Source organism: Cnephaeus nilssonii, assembly GCF_951640355.1.
Source record: "Cnephaeus nilssonii genome assembly, chromosome: 8".
Classification (NCBI taxonomy): Eukaryota; Metazoa; Chordata; class Mammalia; order Chiroptera; family Vespertilionidae; genus Cnephaeus; species Cnephaeus nilssonii.
The window spans coordinates 94,057,804-94,084,785 of NC_137079.1; the positions used below are offsets into that span (position 1 = coordinate 94,057,804).

At 42.9% G+C, this 26,982-nt stretch overlaps 1 protein-coding gene across 6 annotated transcripts in view; it reads left to right on the top strand.

Annotated features, from left to right (window-relative positions):
• The first annotated feature begins 8,458 nt into the window (after positions 1-8,458).
• Positions 8,459-26,982, top strand: part of LRCH1 (leucine rich repeats and calponin homology domain containing 1) — a 230,572-nt gene continuing 212,048 nt past the window's right edge. For all 6 annotated transcript variants that reach the window (XM_079778890.1, XM_079778891.1, XM_079778886.1 and 3 more), the window contains exon 1: positions 8,459-9,002. In XM_079778890.1, coding sequence (XP_079635016.1) covers positions 8,690-9,002 — 313 coding nt within the window. In that variant the 5' untranslated portion in view covers positions 8,459-8,689. The remainder of the gene's footprint in view (positions 9,003-26,982) is intronic.

Here is a 26,982-nt window from a genome sequence, read left to right on the forward strand (position 1 = left end):
TTAGAAGCAAGTTTATTACTTTTTAAAATCTTAAACACCAAGCTATATGTTTTTAGACATTTGGGATTTTGCAAATCCATTGGACTATAAACAAATAAACATACCCAAGAGGAAAAACATCAGTTGTAGGCAGAATCTAGAATTCAGTGATAGGGTAATTTGCTAGTTAGGGCTGAAAGTCAAAGATGGAATATTTCTAATTATAATGGAGTTGTTGTTTTTTAAATTTAAAAATGTTCATAATCTCCCCATATCCTACTTCCAGTTCTGCTCTCAGCAGATAGTATACATTTAGATTCTTAACCCTTCAGCATATCATCTTTTTTCTTCTCATTAAACTTTGTTTGACTGGATCTCAGAATTTTGTGGCAGATTTTTGGTCAAATCATTTCTATTAAAAAGTATTGATTTTAAAAAGTAATAACACACCCAAAAAACAAATGGTCCACAAAACATTCTCCTTTCCTTCTGAAGGTTTTACAATGCATTATAATCCTTAACCAGTCTTTTACTATTAAACTTAAATGGCCAATTGAGACAAACAGTTCTGAGACCATTCATCCACCACTGACTAAGTCTGGTGTGGCAGGTACAGGGGATAATATTCATTTAGCTTCTGAGCTTTCTGGGCAGACTTGGTGACTTTGCCAGCTCCAGCTGCCTTCTTGTCCACTGCTTTGATGACACCCACAGCAGCTGTCTGTTTCGTGTCACGAACAGCAAAACAGCCCAGAGGAGGGCAGTCAGAGAGCTCTCAGTACACATGGCCTGGCCAGGAACCATATTGATGATGGCAGCATCACCAGATTTCAAACACTTAGGGCCATCTTCCAGCTTTTTCCCAGAACGACAATCAATCTTTTCAGCTCAGAAAATTTGCAGCCAGTATGAGCCATGTGACAGTCCAGCACAGGTGCACATCCAGCACTGATTTGGCCTGGATGCTTTAGGGCTTACAGTTTAGGATAATCACCTGAGCTGTGAAGCCAGCTGCTTCCATTGGTGGGTCATTTTTGCTGTCACCAGCTACACTGCCACGACAAACATCTTTGATAGACACGTTATTGACATTGAAGCCCACATTGTCCCCAGGAAGAGCTTCACGCACACCTTCATGGTGCAGCTCAACAGAATTTACTTCAGTTGTAATGTTTACTAGAGAAAGGTGACCACCATGCCAGGTTTGAGAACACCAGTCTCCCCTCGGCCCACAGGGACAGTATCAACATCACCAATTTTGTAGACATCCTGAAGGGGCAGACACAGGGGCTTGTGAGTTGGACGAGTTGGTGGTAGGATGCAATTCAAGCAGCGTGGTTCCACTGACATTGCCATCTTTACGGGTGACTTTCCATCCAAGGCATGTTAGCACTTGGCTCTAGCATAAGGTTACCAGATTTTAACATTGGTAAAGCGGGACACGATTGACCGGGGGCGGAGGGGGGGGTGGTGGTTTAGGCTCTACAGCAGCAGTTCTCAACCTGTGGGTCGTGACCCACAGGTTGAGAACCGCTAGCAGGGTTGCCTAAGACCATCGGAAAACACAGATATTTACATTACAATTCATAACAGTAGCAAAATTACAGTTATGAAGTAGCAACGAAAATAATTTTATGGTTGGGGGTCACCACAACATGAGGAAGTGTATTAAAGGGTCGTGGCATTAGAAAGATTGAGAACCACTGTTCTAGGCAGTGGGTTAAAAAAATAAGGCCTGCGCTCTGCCCTTGATGTACTTAAAAGTTAATGAATATTACATACCCTGATCATTTACAGATAAGTATTTACTTATATTTACAGATACAGTACCGAAAGCATGTGGAGGGAATATTCTTGCTCCCTTTTTAGGAAAGGGGAAAACTAAAGTGGAGAAGTTGGAGAATGTCAGGGTGAAATGTGAATAAGCCTTGAATTCTGCTTGCATTTGAGGTCAAATGCCTGTTGTTATTTGACTATGGTCTCAGTTTATTTTTGCTTACATTTTCAGGATGGGTGAACTCATCTGCCTTGGGATAACTGGACCTGTGTCAGCTCCTCTTGTCCAATTAGCTGTGGCGGTGGTGGGGGTAAGAGGGGCAGTCAGGATCATGAAGGACACACATAGCTGATCATGGCCACTCTCAGCAAATGCTTTGAGTTCTGGTTGGTCAGTGAATTCTCAGAGATTTTCTGAGACGGTGATATGGGCTAAATAACTGTGCCCAAGTCTGTCTACCATTCTTTTCTTTTTTTTTTTTAAAGTATATTTCTTTATTGATTTCAGAGAGGAAGGGAGGAGAGAGAGATAGAAACATCAATGATGAGAGAGAATCATTGATTGGCTGCCTCCTGCACACCCCCTACTGGGGATTGAGCCCGCAACCCAGGCATGTGTCCTTGGCCGGAATCGAACCTGGGACCCTTGAGTCCATAGGCCGACGCTCTATCCACTGAGCCAAACCGGTTTCGGCTACCATTCTTAATAAATTAGGTTCTTGTAAGCTTGCCCACAGCTCCATTGTTTAGGAAACAATACAAGAGTTGGGTCTTAAATGTAGACTCTTATTATCTTTTCTGATAATAAAAATTTTTTATTTTATTTTTTTATATTTTTATTGATTTTAGAGAGGAAGGGAGAGGGAGAGAGAGACAGAAACATTGATGACAGAGACACGTCCATCGGCTGCCTCCTGCCTGCCTCCTAATGGGGATCAAGCCTACAAACTGGGCATGTGCCCTGACTGGGAGTCAAACCCGGGACCTTTCTGGTCCATGGGGTGATGCTCAGTCCATTGACCACATCAGCTAGGCTAAGCATAATAATTTTTTTTGGAAAAAATCTTTCTAAAATGTTTTTATTTGTTGATGAAATTGATCACTTTTCTCCTAATAGTCAACATTTTAAGCTGAGAATATTTCTATTTTCCTCACAATTTGAATTCCATTAACTTTGTGAAATGATAAAAAGGTATAAAGATAAAGCATGAAAAATAATCTGTTGCCAACACCCAAATAGTTTGTAAAATATTATTTTTTTGAGACATATAGAAAAATGCTGAAAGTCACTAATCATCTGAGAGATGCAAATTAAAATGACAATGAAGTATCACATCACACCTGTCAGAATGGCTGCCATCAATAAATCAACAAGTAAGTTCTGGCGAGGATGTGGAGAAAAAGGAACCCTAATAAACTGCTGGTGGAAATGCAGACTGGTACAGCCACTATGAAAATCAATGTGGAGTTTCCTCAAAAAATTAAAAATGGAACTGCCATTTGACACAGTGATCCCACTTCTAGGAATATAGCCTAAGAAACCTGAAACACCAAACAGAAAGAACATATGCACCCCTATGTCCATAGCAATGCTACTTATAATAGCTAAGATCTGGAAATAGCCCAAGTGCCCATCAATAGATGAGTGGATAAAAAAGCTGTGGTACATTTATACCATGGAATACCATGCAGCAGTAAAGAAATAAGGATCTCTTACCTTTTGAGACAGCATGGAGGGACCTAGAGAGTGTTATGCTAAGCAAAATAAACCAGTCAGAGAAAGAGAAGTATAACATGATCTCACTCATATGTGAAATCTCATGAAAATAAACTGATGAAGAAAATAGATTCAGAGACACAGAAGCATGGGACAGACTGTCAAATCTCAGAGGGAAGGTGGGAGTGGGTGGGTGGGTGGGTGGGAAGAGATCAACCAAAGAACTTGTATGCATATATATGCATAACCCATGGACACAGACAGTGGTATGGTGAAGGCCTGGAGTGGGAGTGGGTGGGGGCGAGCTAGAAGGGGTCAATGGGGAAAAAAAGAGGGACATATGTAATACTTTCATACTTTCAACAATAAAGATTTAAAAATAAATAAATAAATGTGAGAAAACTGAAAAAAAAAAAAAAGATTTTTTTGGACATCCAAAAATGAGGCTATATAGGAAAACAAGGGGGAATAAAGGTCAAAATATGGTAAATTGAATATGTTATTTAGAACTCTTGGTTGCATTGACAGAAAAAGAAATAAAATTGACTTAAGCAAACATCAGAATGTATTATAAATATACTGGATATCTCATAACAACCAAAGAAATGAGTCAGGAACGGTCAGAATCTAGGGTCTGAGCACCATCAGGATCCTCTGGGTGATCTGTTAGAAGTCCACTTCTGGACCAACCAAGACAGCCAGTTTGGTCAATGTAACATGACTTCTCCCAGATGACTATCTGTATAGAGTAGGGAGGGTGGAACAAGAAGAGGGTACTGTATTCAGAAGAAGTAAAAAGGGTATTAAAAAAAACAGAGATGTCCACCTTATTGAAAAAACTAAAGGGAAGAAGCAAGACAACAACAAAAATGGCTTGTTTAGTTTCTTGAATATTTAGAAATAACTGAGATCAGTTTCAAGGGTCAAATATTCTCCTTCATTTTAAGGAAAAACTCCTTTATTCAGGGACCTCATTTGAAAGTTATAGCAACAAATGACAGCCTATAGAATACCTGGTCTATTGTACAATGCTCAATTACTAATATTCATTGTGTACAAAGTACTTCTCTAGAGTTTGAAATGTGGGGAGGCAGTTGCAAAGATGAACAGGTCCCTCCCTCAAGGAGTTTACTCTTTAGTAATCTGTAGAAGGTAAAGCAAGCTATATTGATTAGGTCAACCTAATATATTTAACTGATCGTTTGTTAAAAAGCAGGTCCTCACCTTCCATCATTTCCTCTGAAAAAGAATTGGTGGTCTTTTTTTAAAAAAAAGATTATGTCCTATATAATGCATCACCACAATTTGTGGTCTGAACTACAATTGCAGTCTGACAGACGTATTCAGCTACACCTTACAAACAGCTCACAAAACTACCACCTGGTTTTAGCTGAAGGTTTTCATTTGAAAATTTTTTCTGTCTCTCTTTGTTCCTCACTTCCCTTTTGGGAAAAAAAAAAACAGTGAAGAAAGGGGAAGGTAGCTTATTTTTTATAAGTTATGTAAGTAAACTTTCATTTGTTATTATCATCATTACCATTAAGCCTGGTTTTTGTTAAAAGACTGAGAGGCTGAGTGAAAAAAAGGGATTGGTGAGAGAGGAGGTTCGGGAAGAGGTTACCAGCAGGTGGCGCTTGTCTCCTCCGAGATTAGACTGTTTCACTCAGCCTAGAATCCCGCAGGAACAAGTGCAACTCTGCACACAGTCAATGCAAGTGACAAAGATCATGCCATCCCTTAGTGCAGAGTCCATGAAGTCACAAGTTCCAGACTTTTGCTTGGACCATCACCTTTCTGCATTACCACTTAAAAGACAGGCTCCCCTACTCCCTGGGTTGTATCATTTTCTACGTGACCCACATCTTCACTTCCACTAGCCAAGTAATTTACAGTGAGAGTCAAGCCTTGGGCATAGAGCACAGGTAAAGGCCCCAGAGCAGTGACTTTTCAACCGTTTTCATCTCACGGCACACAAACTAATTACTAAAATTCTGTGGCACACCAAAAAATATATTTTTTGCCAATCTGATAAAAAAATAGGTATAATTTTGATTCATTCATAACGGACAGCTATTGTGATGCTGGCTGTTGTCATTTTTAAAATTTTATTGATAATCTAAGGGCAAAGAGGTCAGTGCCTCTGACTAGTCAGGTATTGCACGTTTTAAAACTTCTTAGGGCACAACAGTTAAAAATCACTGCCCTAGAGGCCTACTCTCCAAAATTGGTAGGAAACTCATACATCCTAACAAAAGGAAGATAAATAATCCAATCAAAACGGGCAAAGGACTTAAATAGACACTTTTCGAAAGTGGACATACAGAAGGCCAAGAGACATATGAAAACATGCTCAAAGTCACTAATCATGCCAGAGATGCAAATCAAAATGACAATGAGATACCACCTCACACCTGTCAGAATGGCTATCATCAACAAATTGACAAACAACAAGTGCTGGTGAGGATGTGGAGAAAAAGGAACCCTCGTGCACTGCTGGTGGGAATGCAGACTGGTGCAGCCACTGTGGAGAACAGTATGGAGTATCCTCAAAAAGTTAAAAATGGAACTCCCATTTGACCCAGTAATCCCACTTCTAGGAATATATCCCAAGAAATCAGAAACTCCAATCAGAAAGTATATATGCACCCCTATGTTCATAGCAGCACAGTTTACAATAGCTAAGATTTGGAGACAGCCGAAGTGCCCATCAGCAGATGAGTGGATTAAAAACCTGTGGTACATCTACACAATGGAATACTACGCTGCTATAAAAAAGAAAGAAACCTTATCACTTGCAACAGCATGGATGGACCTAGAGAGCATTATGCTAAGTGAAATAAGCCAGTCAGAGAAAGATAAATATGACATGATCTCACTCATTTGTGGAATATAATGAACAACATAAACTTGTGAACAAAAATAGATCGAGACAGAGAAGCATTGAACAGACTGTCAAACTTCAGAGGGAAGGTGGGGTTGGGTGGGGTGGTGGTGGTGGTGGTAAGAGATCAACCAAAGGACTTGTATGCATGCATATAAGCATAACCAACCAATGGAACCAGACACTAGGGGGATGGGGGTGGCTGGGGAGAGGTCAATGGGGGAAAAAGGAGACATACAAAAGTAATACTATATGTAATACTTTAAACAATAAAGAAAGTAATCATACCTAATAAAATGATAATATGCAAATTACCATCACTCCGCTACGCCCACGATTGGGCCAGTGGGAGACACAGGGGGCGGGACTTGGGGTGGCTGGGGTGGTGATTGGGCCGGCAGGACACTGAGCTCGTGTTGCCAGCAGCGAAGCGAGCTCAGCGTCTGCGCCATGGCTGTGCTGCGGCACAGACAGGCCTCTGGGGCAGCGAGCCCGCGTTTTGGAGGTTTGGAGGCGGCGTGGGTGGGTGGGCGGCGCGGCTCCTGGGGGAGGAGTCTGGCAGCAGTTGCGCGCGGCCCTGTCCCGGTGTCCGCAGAGGAGGCAACGGCGGCCCCAGCAAGACCCCGGCCTGGGCTCCGGCTGCAGGAGGACCACGCCCCCGCCCCGCCTCGCCCTAGGGGCCCAGGGACTTCGGAGCTGCCCGCCACACCGGGTCCCGACCAGAGGACAGACAGCCTACACGTGCATGATTGAATCATGCACTGGGCCTCTAGTATTAATAATAAACGAATAAATGATTACAAGGCAAAAATAAATGAATAAAAATAAAAATCACTGTCCTAGAGAGTTGGAGCTGAAACTTGATCACTCTTCTAGCCGGTCTGTGTGCCAGCCTTGGTGTGAGTGAACGTGAATTGGTTTGCAAGCAGACATGTCAGTGTCCGTGCTCCAGTGGTGGAGGAAAAGGAGATGCAGGAGACACTAATGTATCTGTGCACGGACTCAGCCTGTAACTGAGTTACTGGCTTGCTGGGATCACTGGCTCTCTAACCTGGCCCTGCACCTTCCAACTCTGGGGCTCAGTCAGCCATCGGTAGCTGTTCTCCCTCACGTGACAATGTATTCTGTCCACCATAAAAACTACCCTCGTTTTGAAAGTCCTTCCTTCCTGGGTCTGCAGTTTTCTATCATCCCTCAGGAAACCTGTCCTTCCTGCAGGGATGGGGAATGTCTGGAGGGAGGGGTAGAGGGGAGGGGAGGTCAGCGAAATCATTCCGTCTGGCCCTGCCAAGACATTCGGGATAAGTTCATTAAATGTTTGACCAAATATAGCAGGCTAATTTTTAAGCTGATAATTTTGTACGGCCCCGAGTCGTGTTATAAATATCCAATGGCCCTTGGCACAAAAAAGGTTCCCTACCCCTGATAGGGCCTGGGAGTATACAGGCAGGAGGGCAATCACACCCTCAGGCTGCAAGCTGGAATTCAGGTCCACTTCTAGGTGTCTGGGTTACCTTATACAAATTTCTTAATTTCCTCTGTAGATTGGAGAAAAAACATTTTTCTTCTGCTCCTGGGGCTCCTGGATTAATGAGATAATGTAGACTCCCTAGACCAGAGCCTGGCTCCCTGTAGGAACTCCAATGCCAGGGGTGGCCTGTTGGCTTAACAGCGCAGTGGAAAAAGGTCTCCGGGTGAACTCTGGGTCAAAGCGCCAGAATAATTCACAGAACCCAGATAACCTCCCACCTCCCCGTGACCTCACTGTATTTCAATCCACATTCACTACCAGGTCCCCGTCTTCTCAGACCTCTGAAATCTCTGGTCCCCTCCCCCGACACTCCCACCGGGGCAGCAAAGAGAAAGGCAGAGGAGTTGGGCGTCTCAATGACAATGACCCCTCGCGCCGGCGCTCACACTCCCCCCGGGACCGGGATTGCGGGGCCGAGAGCAGCCCAGCAGCCAGGGCGAGCCGGGACCGCGGGTAGGAAGTCTGGGGCTGAGCTGACAGCTCGGAGGAAAGAGGCGGGGAGCGCGGCGGGCGGAGGCGGGAGGCGGCCGCGGAGGGCGGAGACACATGCGCGCTGCCCGCCCCGCCGCCGCCGCCGCCGCCGCCCGGAGCTTCCCCGGGACAGGAAACCTCCGGGGCCGAGCTGCCGCCGCCGCCGCTCCGGCTGCCCCTCGTCCTGCGCCTGCCACTCCCCCTCCCCTCTCCCAGCACCTCTCGGCGGCGCACTGCGGAGCTCGGCCCCGGTGCCGTCCCCCCTCCCCGGGGTGAGGCTGTGACGCCCCCCCGCTGCAGCGGCAGAGCGGGTGGGGGTGGGGGCCCGGAGAAGATGGCGACGCCGGGAAGCGAACCCCAATCTTTCGCCCCTGCCCTCTCGGTGCCTACGCTGCACCCACATCATCACCCCCACCATCCCCACCACCAGCACCAGCACCTCGGAGGAGCCGGGGCCAACGGCGGGGCTGCGGGAGGCGGCGGCGGCGGCGGCGGCGGGGGCTTCAACCTGCCCTTGAACCGGGGGCTGGAACGCGCCCTGGAGGAAGCCGCCACCTCGGGGGGGTTGAACCTCAGCGCTAGGAAACTGAAGGAATTTCCCAGGACCGCGGCCCCCGGGCACGACCTCTCGGACACGGTGCAGGCAGGTGAGAGCGGGCCGGGGCCGTCGGCGGGTGTGCGAGCTGCCTGGCTGTCCTGCCCCCCCCGCACAGCGGCCCGGGAGAGGTCGCTTCCTGGGGTCCGTGGGCCGGCGCTCTCCCGAGTGAGGGGCCGCGTGGACGCGGTCGAGGCGGGCCCGGCCGAGGGCACGGTGACCCCGCCTTGCCCGGCGGCGGGCAGGGCAGCCCGGGGAGAGCTGGCTGGCGGTTTGGTCTCCGGCTTCCCCACCCGTGGCGGCCGCGCCGGGGCGGTGGTCGCCAGGCCGGGACTTGGGGGCGCACGGCGGGCGCGCCATGGAAGCGGAGGGGGGTCCGGCGGCCGCGCAGGCTTCCCGGGCTCGGCGCTGGGACCGGGACCCCGAGCGCCGCGTCTGCGCCGCCGACCCCGGCCCGCCCTCCCGGCCCATCCCGGTGGGGGAACCCGGACAAAGGTGGCGCGCCCTCGGCCGACCCGAGGACAGCGGCCGGTGCCGCGAGGCCCTCTCGGCGACACCAGCGACAGGGCAAGTGGGTGTCCGCGGGGTGGAGGTGCCGGGGCTTCCTCTTCCTGCGCGCGCGCGGAGAGAGCCGCTGCGATGGCCGTGAACCCGAATCCGCAGTCGCGGCGCAGGAGGTCGGCTCCGATTGCTTGCCTTTAGCTCACCGCGCACACGGCTGGGTTCCTACCGCCGGAGCTACCTGGTTTTCTGTAACCCGGTCTCTGCGGGGGCCTGGAGGGGACTGCACAGCGTATTAAAAGAAACGTAATTAAAGTGAGCCTGCTTTCCTGTGGGAGCCGGACAAGTTATAACTCGCGCCAACGAGCAGCCAGCCTTTTCAAGTTCTGTCATGTGTTGACACATTTCTGAGACCTGGGCTTTCTCTTTGGTAGTCGGAGCTCCGGGAGTGGGGTCTAGAGGCAGGACTGGGGCGGTGGAACGCGACGGGGGCCTGGGGATCCCTGCAGAACGGACTTGGTTTCCTACCATCCGGTTCAGCTCCCGGGGGGAGGGTCTCCATCCTGGCCAGCGCCCAGCCCACCGTTTCCCAGTGCCCGTTTTGGAACCGCTGCCCAGACCTTCTGGCTGTCATCACCCCCGGAGCCCAGGGTCAGACCCCCTGCATTCCGGATGGACTCTCAGCTCCAGATCTCCCCGTTTCCTCTGGTGGGGAAAGCGGCTCCTTCAGGCGAACCAGCACTTGGCTTTTGGAGCTAGGTTTCCAGCGCCTTTTTTTTCTCCCTTTAATTCAATAAACGTCTATGGAGAGTCCCAGTGAATATTTAGACCGAGTTCTGAGTTCAGTGGAGGCACACAGGGCTCTTCAGGGTCATTAAACTTTGTCATTTGGATTTAGGGACAGTCAGGAATAGGCAAAAAAAAGGGAATTTCCAGAGTTGAGCTGTCAACAGCTGGGGAGTCTCTTGATAGGATCTCTTAGTTACTTTTTCTCAAGTGGAAGTTATTCCAAGAATTGCCTGAATCATTAACTTAAAAAAAAAATCTGTAAAGTTCTACTTTTTGCCATAGAATGTACATGAACTATGGAAGGGTTAGATATGACTGCAGAAAATGGAGCTGGCATGACCAGTAACAATAAGCATGTGCTTGTACCTTCAGTAGGGGGTTGGAAAGTTGTTCCCCTACTTCAGTTATGCTGCCCTTTATTTCCAAAGTAGGCTAAACTGCTGTGTTGGCATTTCTTTGAGAAAACCTATGCTTTTAAAAGCAGGGACAACATCTTTATGTTAAGAACTTGCTCTGTGTGGTAAATGCTTACAAATATTCCTATATTCCTTTTTTGCTTGCTTGTGGTGAGTTTAGGTTGTGAGTTTTACAAGTTTTTAATTGTGAACCTCATTTGCTTGTGTTTCAATGCTCAGAAAATTCTTATGAGTTAAACTAAGAGGCTTAATGGTAACTCCCATAAAAAATGCAATATTAATAACGGTAGGGGACTGTCACCTAAGTTTGTAGAAACTTACCACAATCCAATACAGATTAAGAATATTCAGGGTAGTCAGCTATTTTACATGTGAATATCTGAACATGTTAAAGATTTGCTTCTGCAAAATATCTTTGCCTCGGGTCTAAAGCTGGGTGTAAACCAAATGTGTACTAGTATATATATATGTGTGTGTGTGTGTGTGTGTGTGTGTGTGTATGTATATGCATATGCCATATATATACATATATATATATACACACATATATATATATTACTTTTTATTTCTCAGAGTTGGCACTCAGTATTATTATTATTATTTTTAAATATATTTTTATTGATTTCAGAGAGGAAGGGAGAGGGAGAGATGGAAACATCAATGATGAGAGAGAATCATTGATTGGCTGCCTCCTGCACACCCCCTACTGGGGATTGAGCCTGCAACCCAGGCATGGACCCTTGACCAGAATCAAACCTGGGACCCTTCAGTCCGCAGTCCGATGCTCTATCCACTGAGCCAAACCAGCTAGGGCAACACTTGGTATTATTTTATATTAGTTTCAGGTGTACAGCATAGTGGTTAGACATTTATATAATTTACACGGTCATCTCCCTGGTAAGTCTAGTACCCACCTGGCACCATACACAGTTATTACAATGTTCTTGGCTGTATTTCCTATGCAGTACTTTACATCTCTGTGACTATTTTGTAATTACCAATTTGTACTTCTTAATCCCTTCACCCTTTTCACCTTAACTCCGACCCCCTCCCATCTGGCAATCATCAGTTTGTTCTCAGTATCTGAGGCTGTTTTTGTTTTGTGTATTATATTCTTTAGATTCCATATATAAGTGAAATCACATGTATTTCTCTGTCTGACTTATTTCACTTAGCATTATATCCTCTAGGTCAATCTCACAAATGGTCAGATTTTATTCTTTTTTATGGCTGAGTAAAATTCATTTGTATATATGTACCATATCTTCTTTATCTAATCATCCGTTGCACCCTATGAGCACTTTGGTTTGCTAATGTAAATAATGCTGCAATGAACATAGGGTGCATATTTCTTTTAAAATTAGTATTTTGGGTATTATGGGATGCCTTTTATTTATTTATTTTCTTGTCTGATTGCTGTGACTAGGACTTCCAATACTATGTTGAATAAAAATGGTGAAAGTGGACATCCTTTTCTTGTTCCTGATCTTAAGGTAAAAGCTTTTAGCTTTTCCTGTTGAGTATGATGTTAACTGTGGGTTTGTTATATATGGCCTTTTTTATGTTGAGGTAGGTTTCCTCTGTTCCCACTTGGCTGAGAGTCTTTATCATAAATGAATACTAGATTTTGTCAAATGCTTTTTCTGCTTCTATTGATATAATCATGTGCTTTTTATCTTTCATTTTGTTTAGGGGGAGTATCACATTAATTGATTTGTAGATATTGAACCAAACTTGCATCCCATGAATAAATCTCACATAATCATGATGTATGGTCTTTTAAATATATTGCTGAATTTGGTTTGCTAAAATTTTGTTGAGGATTTTTACATCTATGTTCACCAGGGATATTGGCCTATAATTTTCTTTTTTTGTAATACTAGAAGCCTGGTACATGAATGCAATGCACCAGTGGGGTCCCTCGGCCTGGCCTGTGGGATTGGGCCGAAACAGCTCTCTGACATCCCCTGAGGGGGTCTCAAGTTGCGAGAGGGCACAGGCCAGGCCGAGGGACCCCACCGGTGCATGATCAGGGACGGGGAGGGACCGTGGGAGGGCTCCAGGGCGGGTCCAGGCCATCTCGCTCAGCCCTGATCGGCCAGACTCCAGCAACAAGCTAACCTACCGGTCGGAGTGTTTGCCCCCTGGTGGTCAGTGCACGTCATAGTGAGCAGTTGAGCGGCCTTAGCATATCATTAGCATATACACTTTGATTGGTTGAACAGCCAACCAGATGATCGGACACTTAGGATATTAGGCTTTTATTATATAGGATTTTTGTCTGATTTTGGAATCAGGGTAATGGTGACCTCATAAAATGATCTTGGGAGCCTTCCCTTCACTTGGATTGTTTTTGAGTAGTTTGAGAAGGACAGATGTTAACTCATCTTTGAGGTTTGGTAAATTTCACCTGTGAAAGTTCTGGTCCAGGACTTTTGTTTGTTGGGAGTTTTTTGATTACTGATTTGATTTCCTTGGTAGTCATCAGTCTGTTCAGATTTTCCGTTTCTTCTTGATTCAGTCTTGGAAGATTGTATGTTTTGAGGAATTTACCCATTTCTTCCAGATTGTCCAATTTATTGATAAATACTTATTTGTATTTTTTCTTATAATCCTTTGTATTTCTGTGGTGTCAATTATTTATCCCCTTTAATTTCTGATTTATTTATTTGAGACCTCTCTTTCTTTTCTTGATGAGTCTGAAAACCAAATGTATTCTGTCCTTTGTTCTAAAGACATTTACTGAGCACTTTTCCTTATTTGGAAGAACAAAAATCAAAATAAAGCAAGAGTTAAAATTACCTTCAGTTTGCACTGTGTGAATGGATAGTATGAGTAGTAGCATATACAATAAAGATAGTGGTTCCTCCTAGATTAATATTTAGTTTACAGAATATCTCTTAAAATCAGAATGGCACATGAAGGTCCTTAAAGACCTAAGATTAAAGTGTACTTTTTGAAAAATTTTATAAGATAGGAGTGGCATAGACATATTTTCCTCACTGTTCAGTTGTACAATGCAGGCCATTTGGTTTCTACCTTGTAAAAGTACCTCTTCTGGCAGCCACCTATGCAGAGTGCAGTTCTCTGCACTCTTGGACCATGCAGCTTATCTGAACAGAAGATGTCAACACAGCAACATAGAGGCCCTGGGCCACTCAGTAGATGTCTAAAGTCAGTCACTCAAATGCAAACACATTTTTCATAGGGAAAAATCTCAGACTCTCACTGTGAGCCTGTGGAGTTACTCGTTTTGATTTAAAGTAGTGTTGTTGTCAGGGTCTGGTCTTTTTGCAGGTGGGAGGGAGGAAGAAAGGCTGATCCACTCGGGTTTGGTGACGCAGGTGACACTGGCTGAGTGGGAGAAGTGTGAACAAAGAGCCGCGGTCAGCACTTGGTGTGTGCACTGTGCTCTCTGCAGTATTCCTCTCAGTCCTCTCTAGAAGCCTGTTCACAGCATCGTTTACAGCAGGGGAGATGTTGATTAGGAGAAGTCAGGTAATATGCTCAAGATCATCCCCCGACTTAGATGGTGAACCGGTGATTGGACTTTGACAATTTCACTTTAGTATTTACATTTTTTACTATATTCCTGTTAAGCAGGGAAAAGGTGGAAAGGAGCAGAATCTGGGAATTCAGTAAAATAACATTCATTCCATAAATACCCACCAAGCACCACTGAGTGCCAGGCACTGTTCTAGGCACCAGGTATACAGCAGTGACCAATAGAGAATCCCCGTGCCCATTCCTACAGTTTTCATTCTACTTGGAGAGGGTTGGGGAGATAATGAACAAATTTATTTTGCAGGATGAGTAGGAAGAGTTATAGTATAGATATAATGTCTTTGTTTTTAGAAATATACATGCTGCATTGTATTAAAGGGGACTTGAATGGCTTGTAACAACAACAGCACAAACGATGGCTAGTGATAAACATAAAGAGGCATAATATTGAGCCTGTTGAAAAGTATTACACCAATCTATATATATAAAAGCCAAATATGCAAAGTGTCCCCTCAGGAGTTCGACCAAACAGGAGTTCGACCAACTGGGAGTTTGACTGCTTGCTATGACGTGCACTGACCTCTAGGGGGCGGCCCAGAATGAAGGCAGGCCTGGCCAGCAGCCAGCTGCCAGCAGCCGCTAGGGACCCTACCTGTGCATGAATTTCGTGCACTGGGCCTCTAGAATGTGCATAAGGAAAGAAAATGTGTTTTTTTTTTTTTTTCTCCTAGATTTATCAAGTAGTGTCATTTTGGGATGGAGAAGTCCAAAAGGGTGTTTGCATGATTAAAATAAAGCATATTGAACTGAATGAGTAAAAAAAGAAAGTGTCTGTCTCAGGTTGATTGCAGAAGGTTCTAGAAAATAAAAGAAAGTCCTAGGATTTGATGTGCAGAACAATTGTTGAAAATTGGTCTCATTAGGGAGAGGGTGGAGTATATCATTGACAATATCTTTGTGAGAGGGCTGGAAGCAGAAAAGACTATATGGGAAATGAAGAGCTTAGGAAGGCAGGACTATAGAATTGAAGCATAAAAATATTCATTGAGGTCCTGCATATGCAAGTGCAGAGGATGGTAGTTGATGAAGAGTGTAAGACAATACAGGAATACAGGAGAAGCAAACAGTTCTAGAAAGCCATGGGAGCCTCCAGACAGATCAAGGTGAGATGCCAAATACCACAGATAGACTGCAAAATTCAGAGGAAAAGGCCATTGCAGTTAAGCTGGCTAGGAAAGACTTTCATCATAGCGCAGGTGGGATTTGGGTTAGGTTTTGTAGGATGAAGAGAGTTTGGATAGAAGTGCCTATGAAGATTCTGTGGTTGGAAAGATGTGAGAACCTGACAGAGACTGAGGTTGGTAAATAAATTAGTAAGAGAGAGCATTTATGCCTATGGTCATATCCTCCCATATGTATAATGGGTAACAGAGCATAGGGCTCTACACCCTTTGTTTGGACATGGCCCACAGGCCTGGGATTTGTCAGCCTGTGGGACTAACGCCCTAGTCTGAGCTAGCTCTCTCAAACGTCTGTACACATTCAGAGAATCTTCTGTGAGGTATTAGGCAGGCTTATCTACTGAAGGCTGACTTCCCCACCCCAGTACCATTCTATAGCAATGGAGTCCTTGGGATATTAGGACTCTTGTAGTCATTGGAATTCACACAGGACTTGATAAAGAGAAATCTCTCTGTTTTGAAAAACATGTTCTGTTCCATAATCTTGGCCATAAATATTTTTCTTTACAAATGGAATGACACTTTTGAAATCACATACTTAAAAAGTTATACCTAGTTTCAAATTGTTTTCTGCTATTAAATTTATTAGTTACTGCTGTAACTATCATTTATTGTAGTCACTACCATATTAATGCCTATTTTCATTACATGTATTCAAAATACTTCTCCATTAACAAGTGATGGGTCACATCCTTTTTCACCCTAATATTATCTTTTTCTTCGGACAGGTTTAATTTCCTTCCTGTTAAGGTGTAAAGACTTCTAAAGTAAAACCTTTTAGAACAGCTTAGACAGTATATACTCTATGGTGGCTGGGAATCCTGTTCAGGTGTGCTGTTCACTAGTCTGTGTATGGTGAAAACCGTCTCCGCAGACAGACTGCTCGTATCATTGTTTGCATGATAGACTGCTCTTTTTTGAAAAGGCAGGAGCACACTACTCATGTTTCCAGAATGTAATATAAAATTATAGGCCATAGAGTGTAAAGTTTTGTTCTGTGCCAGTTTGTAAAGGAAATTCAAGGTTTGACCTTCATCATTGAAATGATTCCACTGAATAGTCTGTCAGTCACTGCAACATCTTATTTGATTTTTGGCATACCCCACTATTTCAAACTTTATCTAAGTAATTGACTAATTTTTTTTTTTTTTTTTAGTTTTGTTGCTAACTTAAATTTTTCCTGCTGTGATTTAGCAATTCTTCAGTGTAAGCGTTTAAAGGGTAGATAGATACCTTTTGGAATCCATGTTGATGTTGATCAGTTCAGAAGTCAATTTATTTTTGCTCTTGCTGTCCATGCGGTGTGTACAGACTTACTCTATTCTGTTATTCAACTCCATCATTGCTTATTTAAACATAAATTGTTTCCCTATTTTGTGTGTACTTTCTATTTTTCCCCTTTTTATGTGTCTGTATATCTATCTAATCTATATCTGTTGATATAGATACATATACAGATATATAGATATAGATGTAGATATAGATATAAAGACTTTTTATTTAGACTGGGCAGCATTTAATTTCTCTTAATAGTTCCCCAAAGTCATCTCTCCACAGGTGCTGCATTAAGTATGTTTTTCTAGAGATTTGGCAATTTAAATGGCAGAAATGCTATTAACTCTACTCAGGGTTGTTATGCATTCATTTGTCAGGCCATATTGTCTGTGCATCACAAAAACCTGTACGTGATGCCATTTTCCAGGTTTGGTTTAACTTTTTGGAAAATTAGACTTTTGCGTTAGCCTTAGAGAGACGCCAGGGGAATCTGGCCTGGGTTTAGTAGATCTGGTAATGCCACCAAGATCACCATTTATGAACACTTTCAATGATGTGTCAGTTGTTGGAGTTAAGGTAAATTGGTGTTAATTGCAGTGTTTATTTCAAATTATAAAATTATAATCTATCATAAAAGGTTTAAGAATGTCAACCATAAAACCCAACTACATTTACATATCTGATGCCTTTATGTATAACTTATAAGAAGTCTAGAAGTCTGTCATTGCTGCTAATTTTTTGTTGTCTGGAAGTTTTTATGCACCAGAATTTTCAGTTGCTATATTTTAGATATTTTTTTTATGTGTGTGATGTAATTTGTATTTAACAACAACAACAAAAAAATAGGCTAGAGAAGGCAAAAGTTAAAAAAGAAATGTGAGAATTCCAAGTAAACCTTTGTTTGGAAAATTGGGCCTACGAATATAGACGCAAACTTGAAGCATGCCTGTGTTTTCTGCATCTTAACTTAAGAGTGCAGTAGTGCTGCTTCCATGTATGTAGTAAGAAGGCATACATTTGGAAGCCATCTGTTCCCACAGAGTAACTCAGAAATAAAGTCAGACTGTTTACATGAATAGAAAGTTGATGACTGTGAGAATTTGGCTTTTCTTTGTAGCAGAAGGGAAATGGTTTTTGTAGTCAGATTTCTGTATATGTCCACTGGCCATAAAGGAGTATATAGGTGGGAAAAAGAAAACCAAGTTAGAGAACAATGTTTGATTTGCAAAACAGAAATATTTTTTTTTTTTGTTTGTTAAGAAATTTTTGCTCCTCTGTTAATATGATGTTGATACTGAGCCATCTCAATTTATAGTATATCTGTTACTCTTCCAGGATATTTTTAAGCCATCAGAGTCAGGCTATATGATTTTGGAATCTTCCTTGATGTTTGCTGTTCTTCTTTCTGCTGTGCTTCCTCAGTCTGTTTGCTGGAGGAGACCTAAGACCCTGAAGATGAAACAGGGTCAGGAGCCCTTCAGCTCAATGAGTCTTGAATTTTTCTCCACTGTTCTCTCCAAATGGTCAGAAAGAAGCCACATCTTAGTTTTTTAATTTTCTGGCTTCTCCTGTGGCTTGTGCAAGCCAGCCTTTCAGTGTGAGACATGGAGTTTTGCTACACAATGTATTCCTCTAATATTCTTTTGAAAAAATATTTATTTTTATTTCAGAGGGGAAAGGAAAGGGAGAGAGAGATAGAAACATCAATGATGAGAGAGAATCATTGATCGGATGCCTCCTGCACACCCCACACTGGGGATCAAGCTCGCATCCCGGGCTTGTGCCCTGATCAGGAATCGAACCATGACCTCCTGGTTCATAGATCCACGCTCAATCACTGAGCCACACCAGCGGGCTTCTTTCATATTTTTTGTGTTGATGCCCTACAACAGTGGTTCTCAACCTTTCTAATGCCGCGACCCTTTAATACAGTTCCTCAAGTTGTGGTGACCCCCAACCATAAAATTATTTTCATTGCTACTTCATAACTGTAATTTTGCTACTGTTATTAATCGTAATGTAAACATCTGTGTTTTCCGATGGTCTTAGGCGACCCTGCTAGCGGTTCTCAACCTGTGGGTTGCGACCCACAGGTTGAGAACCACTGCTGTAGAGCCTAAGACCATCGGAAATAAATAAATCAGAAATAATTATTTATTTCTCATAGTCCAAATTGAGCATAGTCTTCAGGTCCCCAGAATTATTATTTTCCTCTCAACAAGAGTTAAAACAAAGATGAAGCTGTTTCCCATCAAAATTTGCAAGTGTTTGATAAATCAGTGTTACATTCAGAGGTAGAGTGAGTTACAGTGAATTCTGAAAGAGTTGGAAGGGATTTTATTGTATCAAAGATTGCTTGAAATTAACAAGTAAAGTAAAGCTAAACAGTTTTTGAGCACCTATCCTGGATAAGGAACTGTGGATTATTAAGAAAATAGAGACATAGTTCTACCTACTTTTCAGAATTGCATAAGGATTAACAAAATAACATATCCCTTATCAGGTGTAGCATTGGCAAATATGTTCTCCCATACAGTAGTTTTCCTTTTCATTTTGTTGTTGCTTTCTTTTGCCTTGCAGAAGCTTTTTAGTTTGGTGTAGACCCATTTGTTTATTTTTTTTCCTTCGTTTCCCTTACCCGGCGATGTATTGATAAAAATATTGCTATGCAAGATGTCTGAGATTTTATTGGCTATGTTTTCTCCCAGGATTTTTATGCGTTATGAGGTCAGAAGGAAGAGGTGTTGGGGGGACTGGATAAAAGAAGATGAAGAGAGTTGCTAAAGAACATGTATACATAGCCCATGGTCAGACAATAGTGTGGTGAAGGCCAGGGGAGGCATGGGCAAAGGAGGGGGCTAGGGGATATCTGTAATAGTATCAACAATAAAAAAAATAATGTATTTGAAAGAACAGTACACATATGATATTTTCATCAATAAGTGTCATTTTCAGATAAAGCCTTTCAGCCCTCAGCCAAAATGGCTTTTTTTCCTCTTCTTTCATCAGTATAGTTTAGAGGTTAAAAATGTTGGCTGTGTCCATTGTAAATTGTGTCACTCGGACCAGATAACTTAAATCTTAAGTATCCATTTCCTCACCTGTAAAATGGGAATAATATGTACTTAGTAGAGTTGTTGTAAGGACAAAGATTATAGTAACAATAGACAATGTTATCAAGTGCTTTCTTTGCCAGATATTACTCCAAATGTTTTGGATGTAAATATATGTATTAAATATGTTTAACGTTTTGCACTCGGATGTCGAGCCACACTCAACACGTAGTTTCACCGCGGGGGGAAGGGGGATTTTTGTCTATTTTTCCAGTATCTTTTCTTGTTTTCATTAGCATGAAAGGACAAGTAAAATGTAAATGCCGTCTCAACTGATGCCACCACCTAAGCTTCACCAGTGGCATCTTCAAAGGCTATTTGTTTCTAAGACACATCAGTCACGTGAAAAAGGTTAGACCAGTACACTAACTTCCAGGGGTAGATTATTATCCACTAACTTAGAGCAACGTTTAGATGGAAAGCCCCATATAATCACACCTCACCCTAACAAAAAACACAAAGATTGGGTTGTGTGTTCTAACAGAAAAATCAAAGGAGGAAGAAGAGAGACGATTTATATTTGCGAAACATGTGAATGTAAACCAGGTCTTCATGTGGGTGAATGTTTCAAAAAATATCACACCATGAAAAATTATAGAGATTAAAATTACTCTTTGAATGTATCAATAATTTGAAATATAAAAAAATCCAAATAAATAAGTTTGTATGAAAAGAAACTCCAGTTTTTTATTCTACTGCCGCGCTTTGTAAAATCTGGGGTATTTAAAAAATTAAATCCCGAGTAGAATAAAGGAATCGAGAAAAAAGCAAGCGAGGGCAAAGGGTTAATGTATGTAGTACCTCATTTGGCTCTTGCTACGTGTTTGTTTTAATTGTAGTAGGAGCTTAGTAACTAAACTGTTCTAGCTGTCATCTAGGTTCCACCCAACTTCCTGCATCTGGTTCAAATTTATCTGATTTGTAGCTTGAAGAGGGAGTTTAGGTAGCTAGAAACCATTCATTTACATCTCTCTCTCTTAGTTAATAACTGAAGATACTGAGGCTCAGGCAGCTTAAGTCACACAGCAGGGTGGATGGGTGCCTGAGCCAACCACATTCTCACAACCTCATACCAAAGGGCTGTTTCTGTAGAGCCAGGAGGCAACGTTGGGATGGATGGAAGACCTCCCTGCCTCTGTAGAGTTCTCAGGTCAAACCCACCCAGACCAGCCATGTGGAATATCCCTAAAAGAATAAAAAGTACCGTGAAACCTTTAATAACATCTGGTCCATCTGGGGAAATAAGTTATAAAACTGATAGTGGTTATAGATGAAATGTGTTCAGGATTTTACTGCATGTGGTTTGGGGGATATGCCTGGGCCCCATATAAATTGGATTCCAAAAACTAAAAGGTGTGTAGGAAGTCCCCAACTCACAAAGCAGAGGGACATCATGGTCTTTCCTAGCAAGGTTTTTCTTAGACCTTGGAATATATTTTCCTCTGGAACTAAAGTAGTAAGTGGTGGTTTGGTTCTCTCACTAGCCCTTTAATTAACCCTAGCAGAGGTGGGCCTTCATGTTAATAGTGATTTCTTCCTTTATTTATTTATTTGTTTAATGCAACCTCAGTTCTGAATCTGAAGGTTTTGGCATCAGGCTGTGAATGAAGTTCCCTTACCCTCCTCCAGGCCCTTTGGCCAGTGGGCCCAGCATACTGGAGACCCCCATCTCATTGTTGTGGGGAACAAAGGTTGGCATTTAAATCATTGGAGTCGGCTCTGGGACTGGATGAGGCCTCCAGGCTGAGGAGGAGCTGACTCAGGAGATGCCCACTGAGGGAGACGGGCAGGAATTTAAACACTTCTCTGCTTAATTTTTATATGTTTTATATATTATCTCCCCGATTTATTAATTTTAGAATTGGAAGCAAGTTACTGAATCTCTGAAATTCAGGTTTGTATTTGCTAAAAATCAAAACACTCTTCTCCTTCAGGGTTGTGACGAGGCATGAGGTAAGGTGTGGTACCCAGGCACAGTAACGGTGGTGATCCGTAGAGTAATCAATAGATGTCACTTGCCTTCCTTGATTCCCATTGACATTATGTGTTATAGTTTTCTCAGGAAAGTAAATAACTGCAAGTTGTCAATGTATCATTAGCACAGTGGCTAAGAGCACAGTCTGGGCTCGGTCTTAGTCCTGGCTCCACCATGACATGGCTAGTTCTTAACCTCCCTCTACTTGAGTTTCCTCATCATAAAATGGGGATAATAATAATAATAATAATAATAGGGTTATGGTGAGGAATAAGTGAATGAATATCTGTGCAAAGTGCTTGGCACTGATGTTTGCCAGTATCAGACTCCATTATCTTTAGCAAAGAGATTCAATCTTATGAGGCACAAGAAGACTAGTTACGTTCCTAGAAATAGTGCGACATTAATAAAATGGTAGTAATATCCAGAAAGCTTGAGTATACATGTTTTCAGTTTGCGTAAGTGATATTTATATTCTTTTGACAGTATTTGGAGGATAGTAGTGTAGGAGGTTTTTATTATTCCAGCTCTAGCTATTCAGAGCTATGTGAGAAATCCCAGACTAGATGGTGAAAGGGTTTTCCTTGGGTTATATTGCTTGTAAGTGGTTGAGCCAGGACCACATCTTCTGAATTTTGATGTGATTTCCATTTCATTCCTCAATTTAAGTGTTAGGTATGATTTGATTTTATCAGGACAAAGAAATCCTGAGGAGGACAAGGCTAATAGAACAGAATAAGTTAAGAATTCTCCCAGTGGAGAGTAAGGAGTCATATTCTGGTGCCACACTGTGAATCCAGGAGAAGGGTGCTGGGACCAAGGCTTGTTTTGGGGCAGGGGATCAGAGAGGGGGGACGGAAGGGCTGGGCCTGAGAGGAGTGCAGCTCCTCGTCCTCTGCAAGAGTCCTGCATTGACTTAAAAGCTTTTCCATATTAAAAATAAATAAATAAATAAATTGATCTCCTTTTTATGCTCTTGGCAAAGAACAGTTTTGTGAATCTTTTTATGTTCTTAACAACTACTCTGAGGATGTGTAGCTAATAATTTTTCTATAAGAAGTGAGGAAATTTCTATGAGGAGGCAAAGATTTAAGAATACATATATAGATTTAAACATACTTCCTCTTTTCACTGTTTTTCTGGCTTTTATTTTGAACTTTAATCAGAAGTTAGTTCATTAAAAGCTTTGCAACAGGTTCCGTGTCACCCTGAAGTTACTGATAAGGGAACTGATAGGGATACCATCTAGGTCCAGGGTCCTTGAGAATGTTTCCTCCTTCAGTTCTCACTCCCACTGGGCAGGGTCTGTAGTGTCTTTGTTGCTGGGAAGGAAACTTGTCAGTTAGGCAATTTGTGTTTGCAGATCCAGTAGAGACAGAGCCCAAATGGGAATCAGAACTCTTGTTGAAGTGCCTGAGCCCCTGCTATGCTTTTTCATAGTGCCACTGAATATTTAGAGCTGGAGGATTGGGTCGGAGGAGATTTTTCCATTAGAATAAGCCGGGAGCATTTTGACAGCAATCCTTGGGGTGACTCAGAGACTGAGGAGCAGATCTCTGAGTAAGACCCAGCTTCTGTACTAATGTTATTTTCCCCACTAATCTGAAGTTGGATGCAGGGCCCATGTGTAGGCACAGGCAGTTGAGTTCTAATCCTCACTTGTTTGTAGTGGCCAGTTATCAGCGCCATTTCTAAGAACTGTGTTTTAAAGCAAGTGATAATTAATAGTATTAAAAATTCTCCAAGGTATGTATTACTTAACAATGTAAATAAATACACATTTGGGTTTTTATTTTTGGTATAAAATTTTGTTAGACTATAATAAGTCACCTAAATGTACAGCGTATTTACAATTTATTAGATTGTATTCCCTGCAGCGAGAAAAGAATGAATAGCCTTTGGGTGAATGACCAGGAAGTTTACCTTTTAGACTGTTGCCTTTGTGATGTAAGTGTTTACATTCTAAAAGCTGTTTTAACTCGTGCTGGTGTTGGTCAGTGGTTAGAGCGTCAGCCTACACATTGAAGGGTCTCTGATTCCATTCTTGGTCAAGGGCATGTATCTGGGTTGCAGGTTTGATACCCTGCTGGGAGGCAACCAATTGATGTGTCTCTTTCACATCTATGTTTTCCTCTCTCTCTCTGTTTCTGTTGCTCTCTCTCCCTTCCTTTCTCCTTCCCACTCTGTCTTAAAAAATCAGTTGGGTGAGGATCAACAACAACATCAAAAAGCTGTTTCATTAAGTAATTACCATTGATTTGATATATAAAAATGCATTTTATTTTTTAATGAAGATCTTTGAATACATTAAGTAATTGCTTTTACAATTTTATAAATGAAATAGCACAGCAGCCCATTTTGGCTAAAATGGCAGCATAGTTTATGATGAAATACCCAAAAGTTTTTGTGTTTATGCAAATTGATGTGATTCAAAGGAATCTGATTGTGCAATTGAAGGCAAATAGATCTTTCGTTGTACACTTCCCTTGGAGGTGTGGATGATAATCTCTGCATGCAATTTAAAGCAATTACGTATTTTTGTCTGGTCTTTAGAAAGCCTGATTAAATCAAAGTTGATTTTAGTTGTGCCAGTCATTCCAGTGATTATAGTCTTGTAATAAACGCGTAGCTGTGGTTTGTACTGATATTTGCAATTAATATTTTCTTGTATCTATGCACTACTTTCAAGCACTACTATTCTATAACTTCACTGATATGATATGCAAAGTCCTAGCAAACAGTATGTTAATAAAGACTTGATATCTTAAAGGGAAATTTGCACAGTGGGAGTTCTGAGGTACTGTGCCCTGATAGAGCCCTTAATGTCTGCCTCATAGAGTGACAAAGACAGCATAACCCAGCTAAGTGCTTTCATAATCAGGCGTCTGGGTCCTTCTAAAGTGGTTTCATAGCTTTGGTGTGTGTGCCCCCTTGTGTCCCATTGTCTCAGACTCTTTCTCCTGGCAGGCAGGCAGCCCAGTTTGTAATCTCAATACTACATGGCTAAGAAGAGGCCTGTCACCTTTGAATGAAAGACTTCAGCTCTCAGACATAATCACTTCCCAGAAATCTATGCCACACTCTTTTATTTTTTTCAAAAGAACCTTAGGTCACTGTGGACATCATAGGAGGTGCTCTTATAGGAGGCTCATAAGTAGTGTCATCTTAAATCCAGCTTTGCTGAGTACGATCTGGTTTATACCTCTTACCCTGGCTTAATGAATAATAGCACCTCCTTTTAACACATTCTGATTTGGGTGATAAATTATATGGTCACTCTACTCATATGGGACTGTATACACCATCTATCCTATATAATAAAAGGCCAGCTACCATAAGCGTAACAACCAGGGACCAGAACCACCACGGCCCCTCGCTGGGCTAGCCCCGCCCCGAAGCAAGTGGTTAGGGGTGATCAGGCAGGCAGGCAGAGTGGTTAGGGGTGATCAGGCAGGCAGACCAGCGGTTAGGGGTGATCAGGCAGGCAGGTGAGTGGTTAGGGGTGATCAGGTAGGCAGGTGAGTGGTTAGGGGTGATCAGGCAGGCAGACAGCCCCTCGCAGGGCTGGCCCCGCTCCCCAGCAAAGAAAGAGGGAGGCCCAGGCCACCGTTGGTAACTCTGTGGCAGGTGTGTGGCCGGCCAGCGATCACCCTGCAGAGGGAAGCCCAGGCCAGCCAAGCCATCGCACCTCACACCTATTGCCTACAGAGGGAGGCCACTGGTGGCAGGGGCGGGGGGGAGGGGGGCAGTGCTGCACAGATGGCAAGCAGTGGCACTGGTGGGGTGAGGCTAGCCTGCAGCCGAGGGAAGGAAAGCTCCAATAGGCCCTGATCTCAGGCCAGGCCTAGGTACCCTACCCGAGGGGCCCCAGATTGTGAGAAGGTACAGGCCTGGCTGAGAGACCCCCCCCCCCCCCCCCCGCCACCAGTGCACGAATTTTCATGCACCGGGCCCCTAGTTAAGAATAAACTAATATGGAAACAAGTGACTTGCCCATACCACCAGCCAGTTAATGTCAGATTGGGTCTAGAATCGAATGGCTTACCCTAGTCATCTCTGTCAACTGCCCATACTACTGTCTATTGAAGTAATGATAATGCTTGGATGGTTTCTCTTTTGGGTCTTTGGCATTTGTCATTGATTTTAGTGGGCAAATACTGGATTTTAAACTATGAAATGTAGCATACATAGAAAGGAGTTTGTACAAAATGTAGGCATTATTTAAATTATGGTATAATAGGTCTAGGGACAGAGAACAGGTAGGAAGCTGGGCCTGGGGGTGGAGAGGTGATTGCCTGGGGAGGCACAAGATAGGATGGAAACATTCTGTGCCCTGATTACAATGGTGACTGCACAGGAGTATGCCATTGTCAGAACCCATCGAATTCTACACTTAAAACGGGTGCATTTTGTTGTGTATAAATTATACCTTAATAAGGTAGACTAAAGATACACCTAGATATCCATTATTCAACTTAAAAAGTAGAACATTTTCACATCTTTTTAGCTCTTTGCATTCTACGTATCCCTGATTGACAAGCTGTTTTAAAACACAGAACATGGAAGAATCTATGCCTGCTATTAGAAGACCAATATTTCCATTTTAGTGGACAGATTCTTTGATCTTCATTTTTTTTTTCTATTTTGAAACAGCTTGTTAGCTGTCTGTTTAGTCACACTAATATTCTAACTCTATTTATGAGTGGCATTTTATTTTATTGATAGAAAAAACTGACACTAAGCCAAGGTTTTGGGGTGACTTGGGATGATGAAGTGCAAGTCCTAAAAGCATTTTTTGAGCACCTGTTGGGTGTTAGCGACTTTGATGACTTGATCTCATTCTTCCCCTCAGCTGAGTAAGGTAGGTGTCATTTACCTTAAATTTTGTTGAGTGCAGAAACTGAGGCTCATAGATGTTAAGTAGCTTGATCAATATCCCCACATGGAAAGTGAGGGAGCCAATTTGAACCCCAGCTGTCTGACTAAAACGTTCACCTTTCCTACCAAGGATGCTATTTTTAGAACTGCCTTTTACTGGAGAAAGTTGAGCACATGGGCTAGACCCCTGGTTGTATCCTATAGCACTGGGGCCATGTGAAGGTCACTTGCACATTTCCTACATCATAACTGATCTTGCACACTCCTGGCCCAGCCTCCTCCTACAGCTCTCTCTTGCTTGCCCACCCAGGGTCAGCTGCCTGACTGAGGATATAATGGG